The following is a 20,286-nucleotide window of genomic DNA, read 5'->3' as shown; positions in this document are numbered from 1 at the left end:
CGGACCTATCATCCAAACTACGCTAAGAAGTAAATCCGATTCGGACCGTTTCTTTTCGTGATCTATTTTTCAAATTACGCACGATCGGTACGGTCGATACTCTGATACTCTATCGATATCCCAGCTTATCTTACCAGGCCGCGACTGTTCGTTCTTCTCGGAGGTTTGCTCGCCAAGCAGCCGCTTTTTGGTACACGGTTTGTCGAGCACGACGACCGGCCCACCCTCCACGTTTTCGAGCGATAAAACCTGAAATACGAGCGCGCACGCTGCTCCAACTTCTATTCGTCTCGACCGAAAAGGATGTCCGGATCATAACGCGGCCGCTCCCGTGCACCCCGTTGCTTCCGTGAGTTACTCTACACACGATCGTTTGAAAAGGAACCCCTTACCAGCTACCGTTCCTGAGCCCCCCTTCTCCCGCTCTGCGTGATACTTTAATCGCCGTAAAGGACGTTGCATCCTACGTGCAACTGCGCTTCTCGACCCGTGTTTACGAGGTCATTTTTCAGAGGAAAGTAAGGAGAAAAACTTACCGATACTCTTGTCGAAGCTGGTTTCATCGAACGTCGAATGTGTCGGAATAAAACGATTTCGGTTTCTTCCACACACCCCTGCTCGACGCGTATCGAGATGACGATACATCTGGAGGTGGTTGACGCTGGAGTATCCTTCATAGAGGGTAAGGTAGCAGGGAGATTAATTGGAAGCTTCTTCGAGAGCAACAGAAACAGTGATGAAGGATAGATAGAAGGGGAAATTGAGAAGAGACAGTGTTGGCTATGGAAAAGAGTAAGAGGGAAGGTGGAAACGAGACAGAGAGACCGTGAGGATAGCCCGGGGGGCGAGCTTTTTGCCGAACACATAATGCATAGCGAAGGATGACACCCTTATCTCGGGATCTTTAATTCCGTGAGCCGCCGCGAGGGGGGTGCCGCGTCGTCATTTGTCGGTTGCAACCGCGGCTCTCTGGAATCAGGGACAGCATCCCAGAGTGGATGGATAAAACCGGCAGCGCTGTTAACATCGCCGTTGGATACAGGGGCTGGAAATTGCCTTGGCTGATTTCATTTCGGTCCAGATTATTTTAAGGGGTTCTGCTTTTCTTTCCCCTACTCTCTTTCCAGTTCCCGCACCGCTCTTCTTATCCTCTTACGACTTCGACGTGATTAATGCGACTCGGGACTGGCTGAGAGGGGGTCGCTCTAAACGCGATCGTCACTGATCGAGACTCGCTAACAGATTAATTTATACGCGTGTAGGGTGAAAAGGGGGTGAACGCTTGGTTCAAGCGATTTCCATCGAACCGAAAGGAAAAACCGTGACGGAAAATTATTTTCTGCTAGTTTAAATAAATTTCAACGTTTCATTTCAACTTTTAATAATCAAGAAATGAAGATTTTAAAAAAGAATATTAAAATACGAATTTACCCCCGACGTAGTGTTCTAATACGTTCAATTTCTGAGTGTATCGAGAAAAATCATTCGAGTGTCCCGAAGTGACGAGCCTTTTCGAGGCCAACAGCTTGAGAGGGTAGAGGATCCGCGAGTTTTAAAGAGTTTCAACGTCCTATTATAAAGTCTTCACCGTGCATAATAACATTCAACTCCGTGGGCTGGAAGACATTAGGGAAATCGCGTTGCCTCCCCCTCGCTGTATCACCCTCACCCCTTTCTCGCTTTCCCTCTTGCAATCCTGAAGCTGTCCCGGCTCCGTTCGAACCGTTTTCTTGTACCAAGCGGACGATACGGCCTCCACAAATCAACGGATCTCGCTACAGCCACGATTTTACTTCTCTCGTCGATTCTGGTACAACTTCGAGACGCGGATCAACCGTATAATGCGAAGAGGGTTAACAAACGTTATTGGGGATGAAGTAGGAGGGAAGAAACGTTACGGGGAGATTCATAAATAAGAGGATAAAAGAAAAACATGGTATACCGTCGTATGTGATGCTGATGCTGCGGTTAACACCTCTGACGCTAAATGTCCAATCACGCGATATCGCGGGCAGGATGGTGAATGCTTTGATAAGGATACGTCGGGTAACCGTGCACTCTATTTCATAGACGCTCGGACCTGGAAATGAAATGAAGACACTGTTGAAACTCATTGTGTTGTTGTATTTATAAGAATGTTATATTTTCTCGGTAGTAATGGGGGCCCCTATAGAGGCGGTTCGTAAATATATTAATAGTGCGCTAATAAATGATATTTATATACAGATGGATAAAAAAAGAGGAAAGAGTATTCGCGTCTCTCGCGCTCGGAGCGTGGATCGCTCGTTACAACACTACCTGTCTCTCTCTCTCTCTCTCTCTCTCTTTCTCTTTCGCGCACACGACCGCTATACATCGGCTATCCTGCTCCCAAGCGCATCCTCTCTTCGTGTAATATCTTTTGTACTTAATCGATTCGGTGGTTTCGGTTTCGGTTTCGGGCCGCGTTATTAATTCGCAACACGCGGGTAAATTTCTTGATCGAAATAAAGGGAGGAAAGATCGTCGTTAGCGATCAGAGAAATTTGCGAAAATCTTTGTCGCGATTACGCGCTGCCCGTGGCGGTTTTGCGACACGCTTCGTCGGTGATTGAGAACGGTTCGTTTATCAGCGCACGCGTTTTATCGGTTATCGAATATTCAGCCGTCTTTTGGTATCCACGTCACCGTTTATCGTTTCTTTTTTTCTCGATCTTCTTCGTCTTCTTCTTGCTTCTTCTTCTTCTTCTTCTTCACCCGCCTGTTCCGTTGCATCTTTTGGCGTTAAAGCGTAAAGCCGCGGACTAAGCCCCTCGTTTCGCAAGCTCGCGATCGCGGAGACGCGTGCGAACGAAGCGGTACGCTTCGCAACAAGGTACAAGGAGTTCGAGAAAACTGCAAAACGATTATATTATATTATATCACTGAGCAACGAATTTCGAAATCCGTGGAACGCTGGCTTGCTCTTGAGGGGCATCGAAACTTACATCGTTAATCTTTGGTATCAGCCATCGGGTACACCTTTACTCGGCTATTTCGCCTCGTATACCGAGATTTTCCAAAACGTCTCGGGATTCGTCGCATTCGAAATTTGAACAAATGAAACTTACAGTTTTTCCTCTTCGGCAGCTTCTCTCTCTCTATCTTCGTCTTCTCGATCAGCCGCTAACGTCGAATAGAGACGAATCACGAGTAACATAGAAATCATCGATTGGTCTGCGTATACTGATAGTCTTTCGGTGCTGCAGAGTCGACGATACAACAGCTATTTACAAGAAAACTCTGCCCCATTCACTCGTTCACTTCTTCACGCACATTCTTCAAACTCGTTCATCCTTCCTTCCGCCAGAAATATATCTTACATAAATCGTCTAGTTTATCGTTACATGTTGTACCGTATATTACAAGACGTATGTTACGTGTCCGTCTATCCCGTGTGTGACACGCGTGCGTCTGCACGCGTGTACGATATATCACGTTCCTATCGTCAACATGTCATCCATAAATTTATTCATATATATTTCGCGATCACAGTGATTAATCCCCCAACCTCTCGACAAAGTCCCGGAAAACGTTCGATCGCCCGGAAGCGTCCTCGAGATTCTTCACGGAGGTCGGTCCGTATTTTTTTTATACCTCTTGTCGTCCGTTCTGAACGATTCTTTACCACCCCCCGTACATATATGTTTTATGTTTCTGTGTACGTGGCTGTGTGTTTGTATATATATATATATGTATGTCTGTCTGTCTGTCCGTCAATCACTCTCGTCCTGCACGCGGTTTTCTTCGTGTTCACTTGGTCACGACGTCGCGTTCTCAGCCTCTCGTCCCTTCGTTCTCGTTCTCCTTCGTTTCGTCATCAGCCTCAATAGCCGCTGAGACATCTGAGCTTCTTCAAGGGGGGTGACACCTCGTTTCAGCTGGTCGGAGCCTGCATAGACATCGGCGGTGGCTTCACAGGACCAAGTGCCGGACCCGACAGACCATTGTTGTTCATGTCTCCGGGAGCTCTCGGACCACCGACACCTATTGTCGTCCCGTTCACCGTTGGCGTACCCCCTGACATTTGACCCTGCAGTCATAAGATCATCGCTCTCAGTAAAAAGTATCGACAAATTGAACGTTACCAGTAATTGCGAATATATCACGAGTGACATGGCTAAATCATCTTCCAACAAACGCAAAGCGTTTTTCTCTCACTGAACCTGTAGTAATTAACTTGGAGGCAAAGGTCGATGACGCGAGTGAAGCTTTCTATCGCGCGACGTTTTCGATTAAAACGCGACTCTCTTCCAGTCGGACGCACGCGTGAAACGTTTCAAACGTTACCAATCTCTTAACTTACGTTCGACACGTGATTATGTTGACCCACCGACTGGCCAAGTCCCTGATGAGGTTGCAACGGATTGTGACCCGGATGCATGTTCTGTCCAGGCGGTGTCGGTGTTGGGGGCAGTTGCCTTTTGATGTACGCCAGCGAGGCGGGTGTTTGCAGTGACATATTGGCGAATGCCAGCCTCTCCTCGTAGTCGTACTCGCACAGGATTTTGTTCTCGCACAGATAGAACCGATCACCCACGCAAAACCTGCAATCAAAACCGGAGGCATTGCGTCGTGATTGAACGCTACCAAAATCTTACAGAAACGCTGCGTTAGATATGACACCTTCTACTGTGTCGGTCACGTTCTAGCGTAAGTAGAACAAGACAAACTGATCAGACCATTAAGCAGAGAACCTACATATCTGCTATCTGCATCACGCAATTCTAAAACTTAAAAGCTCGATATATCAAAATAGGAATGGACCATTATCAGTTGATCATAATAAACGCCTCAGCCTAAAAAATTCACCCCGTGTCATCAAATCCCGGTGCGTTCAAAAAACAGAGTAAAGAGGAAAAATGCAGTTCTCGAACCGAGCATCATTTTAAACGCGTACCAAAATTATAGAAAAAAAGGGTGAATCTAACCGGAGTCTTTTCAGTGGAGCTATCCCACGGGATAGTCACCCCCGGCGATGAGGCACGTCGATAATCGGTTGATCGTCGCGACGAACAAAAAAAAAAAAAATAGGAAGGAAAAAGAAAAACAATGGTAAAAGGGTTGCTGGTAGAAGCGGTGGATAACGAGCGTATCGCAACGTGTCGGACAAATAATTATTATCGGGCTTCTGTCCGCGAGCGGTCTCACATCCGCTTTGATCCCGGTAGGAAATACGAGAGCGAAATACGAGAGCGGTAGAGTCTGGTTCGAGGTAGATACTCTCATAATCGTACGGCAAATAGAATTATCGCGTTGCGAGCGGCCGTTGCCAGCTAGCATAGCTTATACCGGGTTTCGCTCGTTTCCCCCATTATACGCGTCGTCTGCTAAATGACGCTGTACTCCGATCCTCCTCCCTCCTCTCGCTTCCACCCTTCCTTCCGCCACTTCCAGCCCTCTATCTTCTCTCTCCTGTTATTCAGCTGACCGTCACCCGCTGCTTTCTGGCCTCTGTTCGTTTTCAACCCGGCAAACGATCCCGCCACCACCGGTCTCTTTGCTCTCAAGGTGTTCTCTTCTCTGCTAATTTGCTTATCGGCTAAATCGCGCAAGATTGGACACTTTGTGGGAGAAATCTATACCTTCGGAGGCTGTGCTTCTAAACATTCGAAGGGCGAGGATCAACGACCTACTCGTGGGACAAAATAATAGCGGTGCGAATCGTTCGATTGTCCTGATTTCATTCGAAAGCATTCGATTTCATTATTTTGATAAAGCAACAGACGATAGAGAGTACGATTTCGCAACGTGTTCGTTTCGCGGATCGTTTGAATCGAAGCAGAAACTCGCGTAACAACGAACCGGCAGAATTATCACGTTGCACGAGTGCACTCGTTCCAGGAACTCTATTATGATCGCGGGAATAATGCCGGGCTGATCCGGTCCTCTAATTCTCGCAACCGGTGCAGCTGTCTGTCCCGACACGATACCAGCTCGCGATACACGCAGATTTTCCACTTTTATCTAGCATTTTCGAGCTGTACGTTCCAGGATACAATTGAATCCTCTCCATTAGGTTTTTGCTCTATTCTCGTCGAAACAACGAAATAAATTTAATATTTTTATCCGACGATTAAATACGCACGTTCGACGAAACATTTTCTAGCAACAAACGTTCGATCGTGGAGTTGGAGCCATCGCGGTGGCCCGCTACGACACATCGACTGAAATATTAACCGACCGCGACCACAGGACCGAGAGAAGAGAGAGAAAAAATCACCAAGAGAGATGTAGTTCGCATAGAAAATTTCAATCTAGCGAGAAGAGAGGGCCAGTCTCTCAGATAACTCGGTTGAATGTTTAACAAGGGTCAGCCGGCTTTGCGAAACCCAGAAGGACCGAATTGGAGAAAAATCGGATACCAGGTCCCGTGGAAACGTACGACCGAGCGAAGAGAGGAGAGAAAGAACGGACAGGAAGCGAGGTCGACTCGAAATAAATAAATAAAATAACCGGTGCCAATGCGTGACCCCGTTAAGAGTCACTTTACGGGACGTGTTCGGTGCCGGCGCAGTTGGAACGTTCTTTCAGAGCAATGTCAGCCCTGCTCGCTGGCTCCTTCGAAATAAAACATTCACCGTTGCTCTCCTCTGTGAATCCGTTCTTTGAAGGGACACAGGTTTCTTGAATAAAATTTGCATACGCTGCAGCCAGTGCTGCCGCGATCGCGTCGCGTTGGGAGGAAGAGGGTCCCCGTGACCCGTGCATCGTTACCGGTTTAATTTACTCCGCGAGTTTGATGAGACGCGTTTCCTCGATGCGGAGTAAACAGAGAAATATATTCAACGCGAACAACGTTTTAATTTAAGTCGACGATTCGATATGAACGCGCGAGTATAAGGAATTAGGGAAGATCGAATTAGCGACGCGATGGCGGGAAAGTGTAATTTGTAGTCGGTGAGGGCATTAACTGGGCGGTCGTTAAATTTGACCGGACGTCTTCTGGAGAGGATCGAAGAAAGGACGAGGGGACGCGTATTCCGGTGGCGAGTGTGGGTGCTCGTTGCTAGTGTACCAGAGAAGGATAGAACGAGAGAGAGAGATATCTAATTGGATCGGTAAATCATCCTCTAACCAGGAGGGTGGTAGGCTAGGCACCGCCACCGGCAACCCTTTATTCTGTGTTATTACAGTCTAAAGTTACCCCGTGTAATTGTTGCTGTTTAATTGCAAACTCTAAGTCGTCGCGTTACACGTCGCGGCGCCCCGCGTATAATTGCCCTCCTCCAGTTCAGCCGCTCGTTTTTACCAGCGAAATAATTGGAAGCGATCCCCTGGCCAACGGTAATATCTAAATCCGTCGGATCGACGGGCAAGTTGAATCGTTTCCATCGTTCTTTCGAAAGTTTCGTTTTAACCCGTTACGCTACTGCGATATAATAATAATAAAAAACTAGTATACAGGATTCAAGGTATTATTCATGAAACGATCGAAACTGTCGTGAAAGATAATAGAAATTAGGTCGGTAACGAGGCACTATGAAAAGCGAGTTAAATGAGTAGGTTTAGGAATCGATTGTTTAAAAGGGCAATCGTCTGGGCTATCGGGCCAGCTTTCATCGTAAAAGCTTTCATCGAACCGTAAGAATGTGGCGCGCGTGTACAGAGTGGGGTGGAGAAGGTGAATTACGAGACAAAAGCAGGTTTTCGTTGATTCCGTTGAAGTCGGTTGCGCCAGGCTGAACGCGACGATGCCTTGGGCATACCGGCGCGGAGCGACGCGGCTTCGACGCTGCCCGTTCGCCGACCCATTGTCGAAGATAGACAATGCCACGCGATAAAAACGTAAAATTGATGCTCTTTTGTTCGCATTGTTTGAGAAGCTGTACAACGTTTGTCGCACGCCTGGACGAGCCACTGTTATTGGCTCCAAACTACATTCTACTCTTCCGTTTCTCTCCCCTCCGCGTTGGCCGACCTCGTCCGCCACTTTGCTTTATCTCTTTCGCACCCCTTATACCAAGACCGTTGCCAACTCGCTTCTGCTCGCCGACTACCCGAAAACCTTTCTCGTTTCGTCAATAAGCCGGCATTGTACATCGCCACAGTTCCATAGTTTCGGCGTTTTACATTGACCGCTTTCAAACGCGGCTCGTTCTCCACGATTTTCAACCCCCGGCAACCTCGACTCGCCACCCACTCGCCTTCCGTTGCGTCTTTTTTCAGTTTCTTGCCAGTTCGCCATTCCTATACATCCCATTCTCCGGTTCTTTTCTTTCCTCCATTCCGTGCAACTCGCGAGTGCACCATTGTTCCGCACATCTACCAGCCGGAGATCGCAACGCGCGAGACGATATCGGTCCGAGTCGCGGGATTGCTCGAGAGCCTCGTTACCGGTAGCAATAAAATTTCGCATCCCAGCAATTACTCGAAAGTGTCTGTTGTAATTTACGCGTCAGATGGTAGACGCTCGTCGAGCAAATTACGGAACTTTAATAAAACATGAATGCGCGACCAAGGGTAGAGCGAAGGGATGGTGGCGTTTCAGGAAGGATCAGACGATTTGGAAGATTATTACGAAAGGAACGAAAGCTGTTCATCGTCAAGATGGAAAGTCGCGCAATCCAGCTAGCTATTCGGCATTTAGGGAGCGTCTCGGTCGCCTGCGAGCAGCAATATGATACAAAAATGTCAGCAGTATCCAGATAATTACATAACTGGTCTCAGGGGTCGGGGACATGGGGATAGGAGGAAGGATGGGACATGGGAACGGGAATAACGGGACGAGAAGTTGGCCTGTTCCTGTGTAGAATGCTGGCGCAAGCGGAGGAAGAGAGGTCGCGACGGATAGAGCACAGGGTGATTTCCCAGCTGACCTGTAAAGCAACTCCCGAGTGGACTGTGTCTCGCAAACCAGTACTCGCTTCTTTTCCTTTCGTCCCCTGTATTTCTCTGCATCCACCCCCTTCTCTTCGCCCACCTCAAACCCCCTTCGTCATTGTTACTTTTGCATGCGCGCCATCCCCTTTTCCTTCCTTTCCATTGCTTTCCATTGCTTTCCATCGCGATACGGGAAACGACGAACAAGGGGCATCGTAAAAAGGAAACTAACCAAAAGCAATTCTTTCGCGTATCAAGTGTAATAAAAACTTACCGATGAGTGCACTGCTGACAGGCGAAACAGTCCAGGTGATAGACATTCGTCCTGGCCTTCATGACCATCTCAAACGCCGGTATCTGCTTGTTGCAAGCCGCGCAGTTTCCCGTGTTCCCGAACAGCCTGAGGTAGTCCCTCTTGCAGAGGATAAGGTTCGCCTTGGTGAACAGAGTAGAACCGACCTCTCCTAACCTACAGTCGCAACACCCGCACTTCAGACAATCCTCGTGCCAGTACAGGTCCAAGGCCTTGAGGAGATACCTGAAGAACCGACCATAGTTTTCCTTCTTACCGACCAGCCTGGCTATCATCCTTTAAATTATTCCAACGCGATTTTCTATATATTCATTGCACTTTTCGTTCATTATACGCGAATCTTGCACGAAGAAATTCAATGTATATCGTGGCGGAAGTGGTAAATGAGAAAGAAATTGGAGACAGTCCGTGACTCACCTTTCCGTGATTGTTTTTCCACAGCCAGCACATTCCTGTTGCGTGGTGCCATTTTTACTCGGCTCCGACTTGCTCACGTCCATCGTCATCGTGATTTCGGCTAGAATGCCGTCTGCAACACGTAAAAGAAACAGGGCCTCGTTAAATCGGTCACGGCGTATTAAATCGTGTCTCCGTACTATTGAGCGTTCGCGGACAACGAGTGATAATAATCCGCGTTAATTGGACCAGTTGTTCGTCGAGACCTGCCAAAATTTTCCGCGACGAATCAAAGTTAAATACGGAGGCTTGCGTAGAATTTCAGTTAACAGAGCGTCATTCAAAGTTGGCACGAGCAATCGTTACCTTTCTTTTAATTTTAGAAGTGGAATCACAAAACTTTCAAACAATTCGGCTTTTTTTTCTTAACTTCGGTGAACGGTTTTAACCGACCAACGTCCACCCTTAATCCCGACACTCGGAAACGTAGTTAGGCTGGTAGGATCCGGTGGGCAAGTTTGAAAGATCGACGCGAAATAAGGGGGGGCGTGAGCATCGATCGCGGGAACCGTTCGAACCGAGAACGCGGCTCGGCGCGCAGTGAAAAGCGGCAAAGTACGAGAGAGGAAGAGAGGGAGGAGCGCATTCGCAGGAACGAACGCGTTCTAAAGGCGATTCGAGGGAAGGAGGAGGAGGTGGAGGAGGGTGGCCGGCTAAAATGGTGAGTGGGTGCTCGGCGAGGCGCGGGGGCTTAATTAATTAGCCGGATACTTTGAGTAACAATCCATTATTACATACAAACATCCTCGGCCCCGGGGCCGAGCTGTAGCTTTATGCTGCTAATTGGCCTTCTCAAAGCTTGGAGACCCGGGCACGAGTTATAAACGCCACTCCTCTAACTCGCCACCACCCCCGTCACTCCATCCCTCCCTACTTTTCCTCCAACCTTCTCCTCCCTCTTTCTCTGTTTCTCCCTCTTCCAACCGTTTGTCTCTCCTCTCGCCCTCTCGGTGCTGTGCACAGGCCCGTCCTGTGTCCTCCTCCCCTACCTCTCAGCTTCACCAGCACTCGCACACTTTGCGATGCACATAAAACCCATACAAGCTTCAGAGCGGATACGGATATGCGAACGCGGCCACACGCACGTAAAAAGCGAGGGTGACGGAATGTGGGTGGGTGGGTGGTTGGACAGGGACGGATGGTGGGAACGAAGAGGAACACGACCCGACGTGAAAAAAAAGGGGAGAGGAAGGTGTGGGTAGGCGGTGGTTGGGGGTAAAAGGAGGGTAGGAACACAGGGGTTGAGGAGGAGCAAGAGGAACGACGGATAGCGCTAATAACGCGCTCGTGGCGCAAAAAAAAAGGAAGGAGTATAATTGCCAGCCCTCGTGGCAGGTATTTTTCAAATAGGACCCCGTCCGTTAATTGGAGGGCAAATTAAAGAGGCGCCGCGGAGGAAAAAAACATCATCCCTCTACCTCGTATCCCCTTGGTCCCCCTCTTAGCGTGCCCCACCTACATCGCTATCCAAGAGACGCCTCGTGATTCGTCAAACGATCTGTGCGCTCCATTTTTTCTCTGGATTTATTTTTTTTTTTTTTTTTTGTTCCTGCCCTTCCTCCCGTCCCTCTCTAACGATTCTAACTACCTTCCTCCATCTCGTCTGTTCTCTATTAGTTCGATTGATACGATCGTCGAGAGATCGGATCACGAAACGCGAGATACCTAATCGCGAGCGGAGATAACGTTTCGACGAAGTAACAGAATTTCGCGCGGAAAAAAAAGGAATTTTTTCTTTCCAGCACTGTTGATCGCGCATTGCGTGTTACGCGCACGAAAATCGATCGCGAAACATCAAACTTTTCACGAGCGTACAGTTATTTGTCAGCCGCACGCAATATCCAATTCCATCCGGTGCTCTGTTATCGGAAGCGATGAAACGTTAGATAAAATTAAATTAATCCCGTCGATTTACCGTCCCATTATTTCGCGACAATACGCAACGGTAGGACATCGGTGGCCGAGCAACGAATACTCGCCGTTTCCGATTTACTCGAGCCCCTCTCGTTCGACGAGGGAACAAAAATTCCAAGGGTGACCGCGTAAAATCGTTCTCGCGCAAGAAACGACTTAGCAAACGGGGGTGGACCGTGTCTCGAACGTAACGCAATCGTAAATTGAAAAGTTGATTTATGGCGGGACCGAGTACAGCGGTTTCGAGCGCGATACAGAGGGTGTTCCATCGTTTTCCCCGCCGCGCCGACTGTCTTTCGGTTGAAGGAACCGAGATCGAATCGGTTGCACGGCTGAAACGAGAGGATATCCGATCGACGATTCGACGACGGACACGACTTTTTATTTGGTCAATATAAGAGGCACCCTTGCGAGATTACGAAACTGCCCTAACAGCAATATGGGATAACCTGGCCAGTCCCGTGTCTCGGATCGCCGCGCCGCGCCGCGTCGGTTCTCCTCGTCCTGGGATACGCTGTCGCTTACGACAGGGCTGGCTGCCGGCTGGTTTAATAAAAATGTCAAATATAAAGTAGCCAGCGGGGACGGACGTTTAGGAAATAAATAAATGTAAAAGAACCGAGAAAGAGAGAGAGAGAGAGAGAGAGAGAGAAGGGTGGTAAGGAGGGTCGTTGGCTTAGAAGGAATGGAGTATGTGGAGGTGGAAGTATTATTCGAAAGGACGAGACGAATTTGTCCGTACATAAGAGAATGGCCTCTGCATAATATTATGGGGCTTGGAAAGGACGACGAGATTCAATCCACCGATCCGAACTGTATATGAACGTGGACCGCACTTTGGACTTTTATGGAACCGTTTTATACGCTCCTGGACTCGCGCAGAAATGCTAGATTGATTTATATAAGGTGTCGTGGAACTGAGAAAATAAATGTTAAAATGTTGTGAAAAGTAAATGTTATCTTTCATGTTTTAAACTACCTTTTCAAACAGAATCACCACCTTTTCCTTGTACCGCTGGTTACATGACACCTTATATTTAACCGCGAAAGGATACGTTCGAGTTTACAGGTTGATGTTCGTTTATCTCGACGCTGTAATTTTCATCCTTGTTAAGCGTCACGCCAAAAATAAACTTCAAATATTCTCACCTATACCGCGTTTCCCTTGTTCCGGGTTATATGTAGCTGGACGCGCTGAAACATGGACACGCAATTAAGAATCGGCCGGTACTTGTCCGGATTCCCGCGCGCCGAGGGAGCCCGTTTAATTGCGTCCAGCGTCGAAGCAATTAAGCAAGTAATTTCACACGTATCCCTTATCCGTTGAAACTCAATATTTCGTAGCTGTTCGCGAACAGAGCCGTTCCGATACGATACGATACGTATTATACAGATGGCGCGGAATTCGAACCAACCTCGAACGAAAGGGGTGCACCAAGAAGGCGGAACAAGTTGAAGAAGTGGCGAAGGAGAAAGAGTAAAAAAAAAAAAAAAAAAAAAAACGAGGGAAGAAGTTGCGTACAAAGTAGGAAAGTAAAGGGGGTAGAAAGAGGGACTCGAACGAGAACAGGAAGATCGGAAGGCACCACCCTCGTCCTCGTCGAGTCACGTTCCGCATCTTGCCGCGTGTCCTTCGAGCGGATGGATCGAGCCTCGTAGCGAAACGAAGAGGCAAGGGTGGATACGCGACGAGTTAAGGGGGTTGGGAATAGCGCAGGATAGAGGAAAGTATAGGGGGGCAGGGTGCGGTGCGGCGCATAACACGGGACGGCAGGCACGACTGCAATTTCGGGGCTTAATAATGATCCCAGCCGACGGCTCAAGGCTGTATCCCGTGTCATTATACTGTGAAGTGGAGAGGCTGCTAATTAGTCATTAGCGTAGGAAAAAGACACCTTCAACGGGCTCGGTAGCTGGCAGGACGGGCGGCAACCCCATCCGACGACGGACGGTGGTGCACAGGTACGGCGAACTTGAGCAAACAGGGTGTAGTTTCTAGCCTACGTCTAATTGGACCCTAGCGACGTAAGTTCTACTAATTGAGACCAGGCCTGTAACTATCAGCCGCGCGACAAGGGCCTTCGTAAATTCGCCGAGATCGACATCGTTCGTGTACACTGTACAAGTGTGCATCAACACAAAGCTACCGGTTCGCCGTCATTATGACACGCACACGCGCCTCTCCTTTCCTCTCACGGAACGTTGAACTTTGAACGTCATTTTCGTCGCTTCCTTCGAAGAGAAAAGAAACAGCGGCGGTAGCAGTCTCGGTAGAAGGTGAGAAACGCGTTTAATTGAAAGACTTATTTCGTTCGAGCTTCGTGTTACCCCGATGACGAGGTCCGAAATTTTTCTTAACCCAAGTATTTCATAAACGTTCACCAGCCGTGCACCACTAATTTGCATCGTATCTGTGCGTGTGTTTCATGGTCTAGAAGTTATTAGTTTTGCTCCAGTAAACGCGCGATACAGTTTGCAACCTATGACTAATTGGAAGTCGGTAACGTAGTTGCAAGTTTCGCTAATTGAGACGACCAGTTTAGTAACTACTAGAGAGCGCACCGAAGGGCGTTCCTGGGGAAAGGAAATTTCTCAAGGAGAATTCGAATCAACCGGCGAGCCTTAATTTCGCCCCTGCTACTACCTGTGCCCTCACCTGCCCCGCTGCCTCGTATACACCCGTTCGCCGCTCGTTCACCAAATTAACGTTTAATTAAGCATCGACGTTCAACTACCGCCTCGTCGCCGTTGATTCCTCCGCTCATAGTTACCGAAGATATAAAACGATATCCGCGTTTGATACGCCACTTTTGAATCGACTCGTCCAATTAGACGGCGCTAAGAAGACGCTTTTAATCGCTCCAATTACAGCGAGCTCGTGGAATTTTCGCTCACCAGATAGGTTCGCGCGAGGACAAGTCGAGGTTTCGTCGACTATCAAGAATCTATTCTTCGTCTGTTAACGACGTTTCTCGTCGAGACTAACAAACGCAATCGCGCGGCACTCGAGGAGCACCTTTCGTTCCGAGAAAGGTTCTCGAAATCCGAACAACGCGTTCTGGAGTCGCGTAGCTCGCGGACGGATCTCCGGACTACGAGAAGACGTATAAATTTCCCAGCGACCGCGTAACGAAGCCACCAGGGGCAAGAAGAGTCGGCTCGAAGAGAGAAAGATGCGAGCAGAGGACGAAAGTGCAAGAGGTGAATAGAGTGGATAAGAAAGAATAAGGTAGCGCAAGAGTGGTAAAGAGAGGGATAGTCGATCGAGAGGAAAGGGAAGGCTGAAGGTAGGTAGAGCCAAATTTTAATTTCACCCCTAACAAGGGAAGGTACGGAGTAGGGTGCTCCTCGGCCCCTTCAGGACCATGGTATTCCATCCTTCAGAATCATTATATCGCCAATTAGAAGATAGCGGAGCTCGCCGACGCCTAACAAGCTTCCTGGGGAGACAGATCTCTTCTCGATCCTGCCGTTATGTGCGCAGGCAACCGTGGCGACGGTGCTGTCTTCGTACCGAGCTCGTTATAAAATATCCTTATCGGTACCCTCTCTCTCTCTACGGTACGCGTGCCAACGCTGTCGTCTCCACGAACGTCCAGATATTTTCCAAGTTTCGCGATAATTAGCCGGTTAAGTACGCGAACAATTATCACCGAGAATATAACGCGAAATTTTCCGGCAGCAAGCGTGTCCGTTTGTTTATTCAGTTTCTATCGAATTAAAGGAACGAGAGCTGCGAACGAGCAGAACGGAGAAAAGGAGAGAAAAATCGTATTAAAAGACGATAAGGCGGAGATAATAGTTTCGCGTTCAATTTTCAATTCTTCTCTATCCACCCCCCAACCATCGTTTTATTTTTCACTTTCCTAGCTCGCAACTAACATCGATACCAAGTGATTTCTTGTTTGATGCGGCTTCTACGAGACTCGAGCAACGACTACGATATATCGAGGGGCCGCCGCGGTGGTGGGAAAGCAAAATAGAATTGTTCGATGGTATAAAGAACACGGGGATAGATGGTAAGCGGATGCGCATGGATGTCGTCGCGGATAGGGGAGTACAGAATTCAATTTAAACTTATTTTTGTTCCAACGATATCTGAAACGACCATGGAGGATGTTAAAAAGTGGCTATTTTGGAAAGCCCGCGTGGAAACGAAAAATTCATGCAGGATATTAAATTGCATTCATATTTCAAATGCGGCTGGTTAGAAATTTAATGAAGAAACCAGATCACGTTAAATTATTCGACGATAACGATAGCAACGAAAAACGAAAAAATTCTAAAATATCCTCCCGTGTAAATGAAACGTATCGTGTGAAAGGTGGATTCCGAGACGAGTCAAAGTTTATTAGCGTGGAGCGTGGGATTTGTTGAACGCGATCGCCCTTCGGATCGCCAGCGAGCGTGATGTTTACCATTCGAAGTCAAGCAAAATATTTGCGCTATAAAACAGCCGCTGAATATTCCGTTCACGCGGGAAAGCGGTCGACCCGATGACACAGAGCCACGTGTTTCGAATTTCGCGATCGTCGCTATCGCGCCGCGTGAGGAAGGTACGCACCGGTCATATTTATTAATAAGCTGTCTCTATTGTCGACCGAAGGACCATTCATTTCGTCGCGCACTCAGTTTATAATTAATAGCCGCTGCAACGCGATAAAACGGCAAATTAATTACGTCCCGTTGCCAGGAAGAATAGCTACTCTGCACCGATCGCGTCTGCGTAATCTCCGCGATCGAAATTCACCCGCAACGAGCAATGATTTTTCATTTTTCCACCGGCGAATCGATGATTCGCTGAGATAAACAGGAATGCTCGATAGAATCGAGAGAAAGTCAACGGAGCGGTAAATACGGGATTGATACCGATCGTTTCCGATCGGCGTATCTTTTCTATTTCGTCGATCTCCGCTAATCGGAAGGACAAGAATGTTAGGGAGAAAAGTTCGCGTACGGGGCCGCTTCAAAGTCGTTCGCCGAGGTAAAATCGACGCGGCATGGCAGCGCGATACACTTTTCTCGGTAGGCAATATTCATAAATCACCCTTCAGCTCACCCCGGCCATTCTCCTGCCCCCTCTTATATATACGCTTAGAATAAGCACCCCTTTTCCTGATAGAGGGATGCAGCGTCGGGGTCAACTCCCTTCCCCTTCCATCTTTCTTCGAGCAGAGAAAGGCCAGGCAACGAAGGAACCGTGCTAGGGTGGAAAGAAAGCGCGACAGAGAAAAAAGGTTGAGAAAACGAAAACGAAGGCTGTTACTCGTTCCTTGCTACGGGACTCGGCCGAGAGGGGAAGCTGGTCTCAGATTCTATTAAGATCTCAGTAAGTCTTGTTACACGGAGAGGCCACGCCGCAAATCTCGCAATAAAACAGCCACCGGTATAACACCGATTCAAGACGACCGTCTACCGACTGTGGCCGGATCGTCGTGACGCTGCGCTGGCGGCGGCGACGTCGGCCACCGTCTGCGGCGTCGCCGCCTACTCGTACGTTGCCAAACATCCCTCCGCAGGGGGTCCGTTCGCCCGCGTGGATTCGGCACGTACACGGTCATCGGAAACGGAAGTCTCGGTTAATCCGAGGAGAAAGCTGCGGGTATCGGTTATCCGACCGTTGTCTCTCGAAACGCTTTAAATCGCTCGCCCTTTGATTTAATAGAACGCTAATTTTTTATTTTTAACTTTCGTATGTAACATAAAGTCGGATGCACATTCCTTCTGCAAGCTAACTTTTCATCTCTGCATACAGTGCGCGGAATAGAACCGAAGATGGATCGAGCAAGTAGAACGAGGTCGTAGGTGGTCAGACAAGTGGAACGACGTAGTCGTTGATCAAGAAAGTAATATACACTGCTGTTCAAAGATTGAAAGCACTTTTGCTTTTTAAACAAAATAAGCTTTCTCGTACATACGCTACAGTCTTATTAAAAATATTAAAGTAAAATAAAGAAATTTCTAAAAATTTAACTTAAGAAATACGCGACTTATTTTCAAATTATAACGTGTTCGAAACTTTTGAAAGACACTGTAAGTGCAGATACTGGTTGAACAGGTATGATAGTGACTATTAGCAATCAAAGAAATAAAATATAATATAAACTGCCGTCGATTAAGTAAAATAAAAGTGGTGGACATGTAGTTGGTACAATCTCACGAGCGAAATATGGTAATTCTTTCGGGAACAAGTAATCGAAATGCCGGAGTGGTTGATTGAATCCGGTTTAGATAAATCGCCGGAGCGGAATGGTGCAATGGGAATATCAATACTAACGGCGTTATAGCGAGTTAGATGTAGTTAGGTCTATCACGAACAAGTTAAATACAGTTAGCGTTGGATTGTAACTCTGGGTTAGGTCATAACATGAACTGAATAAAGTTTTTTCCTTCTACGCGGACGAGCTACCCCTCTTCTGCGTCAATTTGTTTCAGTAACTACTCCGTGACTTATGTCAAATGTTACCGAAACGTACCTATCGACCGTAAAGGGTTAAGAAAGTAGCGTGTAACTTCTATTTTTACTCGCCCAAGTGTTACGAAAACATGTTTTCAGACTAAGATATCTTACGAGTGACCCTGTTTCCTCGACGAGACACACGATACCGCGAGATGCAAGTATAATCCTCGGCAAATAACGCGGAACCATATAAACGAGACAATGAAAGCTTAAAAGGTAAATATGAAGATCGATGGGGGGAGCGTGGTAAGAAGCAGGAAAGCAAGGATCTCTCGTACGGCCGTTCGAGGAGATCGAAGAAGAAAGAGCCGGAAGAGGGCGGGCAGGGGTCCGAAATCAATCAAAACATTAATTGAAAGAGCCGAGAAGACAACGGCGCCCGTTCGGCTAAGGCGGTAGCTACGGATGGTCTTGATAATCGAAAGATATCCTTGGCCAATAGCTGGCACGGCGGAGCAACGAGCAAGAGTGAAAGAGAGAGAATGAAGTTTCTTGGCCGTTCGTTTGTTCGGGACGTCCGGAAGCGGAGGAGAAAATTCGTAGCACGAAGAGAGCGGGAGTCGCGCGACGCCGATAGCGAGGCCGTGTCGGGAGATGGGAGAAACGTTTAACAAAGGGAACAAAGTCTTTTTAGACCGGTGACACGAAACGGCCCGTTATTGTTCGCGGTTTAGGGCGCGGAAGTTCGTGCTATCCCGCGAATCAGCGCGTCGATACACCCTGACCATCGAGCCGATGACCATACGAGTCAACGACCAGCGGAGCGGTCAAAATAAAACGAGGAAAAAAAAAAGAAGAAATTGTTTATCGGCCTGCGAACTCGATCATTCGGCTCGGTTGATTCGATTCGATGGTAATGTACCGCAACCGCTGCTAATAGTACACGGGACAGTTAATGAACGCGATCTCTATTCAATTGTGGACCGGTGTTATTAGTAGAAGCGAACGTAGCCGCTTTATTAATTAATGAATCGATTTTAGTCGGTGGCCGGTTAATTATTCAACGTCGGTCGGCATCGGTGCAACTGCAAATGGTTCTTTAATGATCAGAGAGGGGACAACGATATTGCGAGTCGCGACCGCGGTTCGATTAAGCGCGCGCTCAAACCGTGCGGAAACTACCCTCTCGCGAGTCGATCTTCTAGGGGCGAATCGACCCCCGAAAATTCGCATTACCCCCGATTGCCTTATCGAGTCGCAACCGCTACGGCGAACTACGGCCAACGAAACGAATTAAAGTTCGGGGTTAATTATATTCCCGTTCGCGTGCGCTTGCAGACCGCCCACTTCAGCCCTGCCGAGTAGATGAGGGTGGCGCGTTAAAAATTAGACCAATCAGACCTCCTTCCACCCGCCGCGTGTATCGTACCGAAGAAAATTCCCTTCGAAATGTGGCAAAAAAAAAAAAAGAGAAACGCACACCACACCAACCACCGAGGGTAGGATGGGGGGAAATAATCAGAAATGTCTGAAAAATCTTGTAAATGGAATATTGGGGGCCGACGCCCAGAAGGACGCGGCACTGCCACCTGGCGGAATGCCCAAGGACCCATGGGAAGCTTCAATCGCCGTAAAAGCAACGCCTCTGGATAGGAAAGGGGAGCGAGCAAGGAAACGGTCGAGGGGGATAGAAGTTAACTTAGAAGCTCGCGCGGCTGGATTCGTGTGTACGCGGGACGAGGAGGAAAAAGGTACCATTCGCTACGAGTGGAAGAAAGAGATAAAAGAAAGAGAGCAACAGAGGGAGAGAAAGAAGGGAAGAAAAGGATAGGTTACGATGGTCAGTCCCGGAGATACACGTTCGACCGGTGCACCCAACTTAAGAGGATTACATTTGATATTTCGATCGGGCAAAGTGGCTTTTTATTGGACATTCGCCTTGGAATTATCGCTGACGCGTGTCGAAAGACATTACGTGTGGCCGGCATTATTAAATTATATCGCCACACCGTGGTCCCTTATAATTTCCTTCGGCGTCATCGTCGACAGATACCTACGTGAAACGTATCGTCCCATTTACGAAACGAACGGCACGACAGAATTAAAGATCCGAGAGAGAGAGAGAGGGAGAGAGAGATAATGAAATGAAACGTAAAAAAGTAAATATTAATTATGCCATTAACGCGATTCGGTGGATGAGCGGGAAATCGCGTGAACACGAGGCGCTGTCCTGAATTCAATTTGCGCGGCGCGCGTGAAAGGAAGAAGCACAGAGTGAAAGAGACAATTGCCGTGAATCGTGCGTCTCTGACGTTGCAACGACGAACGCTGCAACAAGCACGTTGCGACGACAGTAACAGCA

The 20,286-nt window shown here is 48.1% G+C and overlaps 1 protein-coding gene across 2 annotated transcripts in view; it reads right to left on the bottom strand.

The window, feature by feature from the left end:
- Positions 1 to 2,103: 2,103 nt before the first annotated feature.
- Positions 2,104 to 20,286, bottom strand: part of LOC114875472 (LIM domain only protein 3-like) — a 70,407-nt gene continuing 52,224 nt past the window's right edge. For both annotated transcript variants that reach the window (XM_029185788.2, XM_029185787.2), the window contains exons 3-6: positions 9,572 to 9,683; positions 9,116 to 9,379; positions 4,325 to 4,565; positions 2,104 to 4,051 (exon numbers count right to left, since the gene is read on the bottom strand). In XM_029185788.2, coding sequence (XP_029041621.1) covers positions 3,896 to 4,051; positions 4,325 to 4,565; positions 9,116 to 9,379; positions 9,572 to 9,660 — 750 coding nt within the window. In that variant the 5' untranslated portion in view covers positions 9,661 to 9,683 and the 3' untranslated portion in view covers positions 2,104 to 3,895. The remainder of the gene's footprint in view (positions 4,052 to 4,324; positions 4,566 to 9,115; positions 9,380 to 9,571; positions 9,684 to 20,286) is intronic.

This window comes from Osmia bicornis, chromosome 1 (assembly GCF_907164935.1).
Source record: "Osmia bicornis bicornis chromosome 1, iOsmBic2.1, whole genome shotgun sequence".
Lineage (NCBI taxonomy): Eukaryota > Metazoa > Arthropoda > Insecta > Hymenoptera > Megachilidae > Osmia > Osmia bicornis.
The sequence above is the reverse complement of the archived record's forward strand: the minus strand, read 5'-3'. Positions and strand labels throughout refer to the sequence as shown.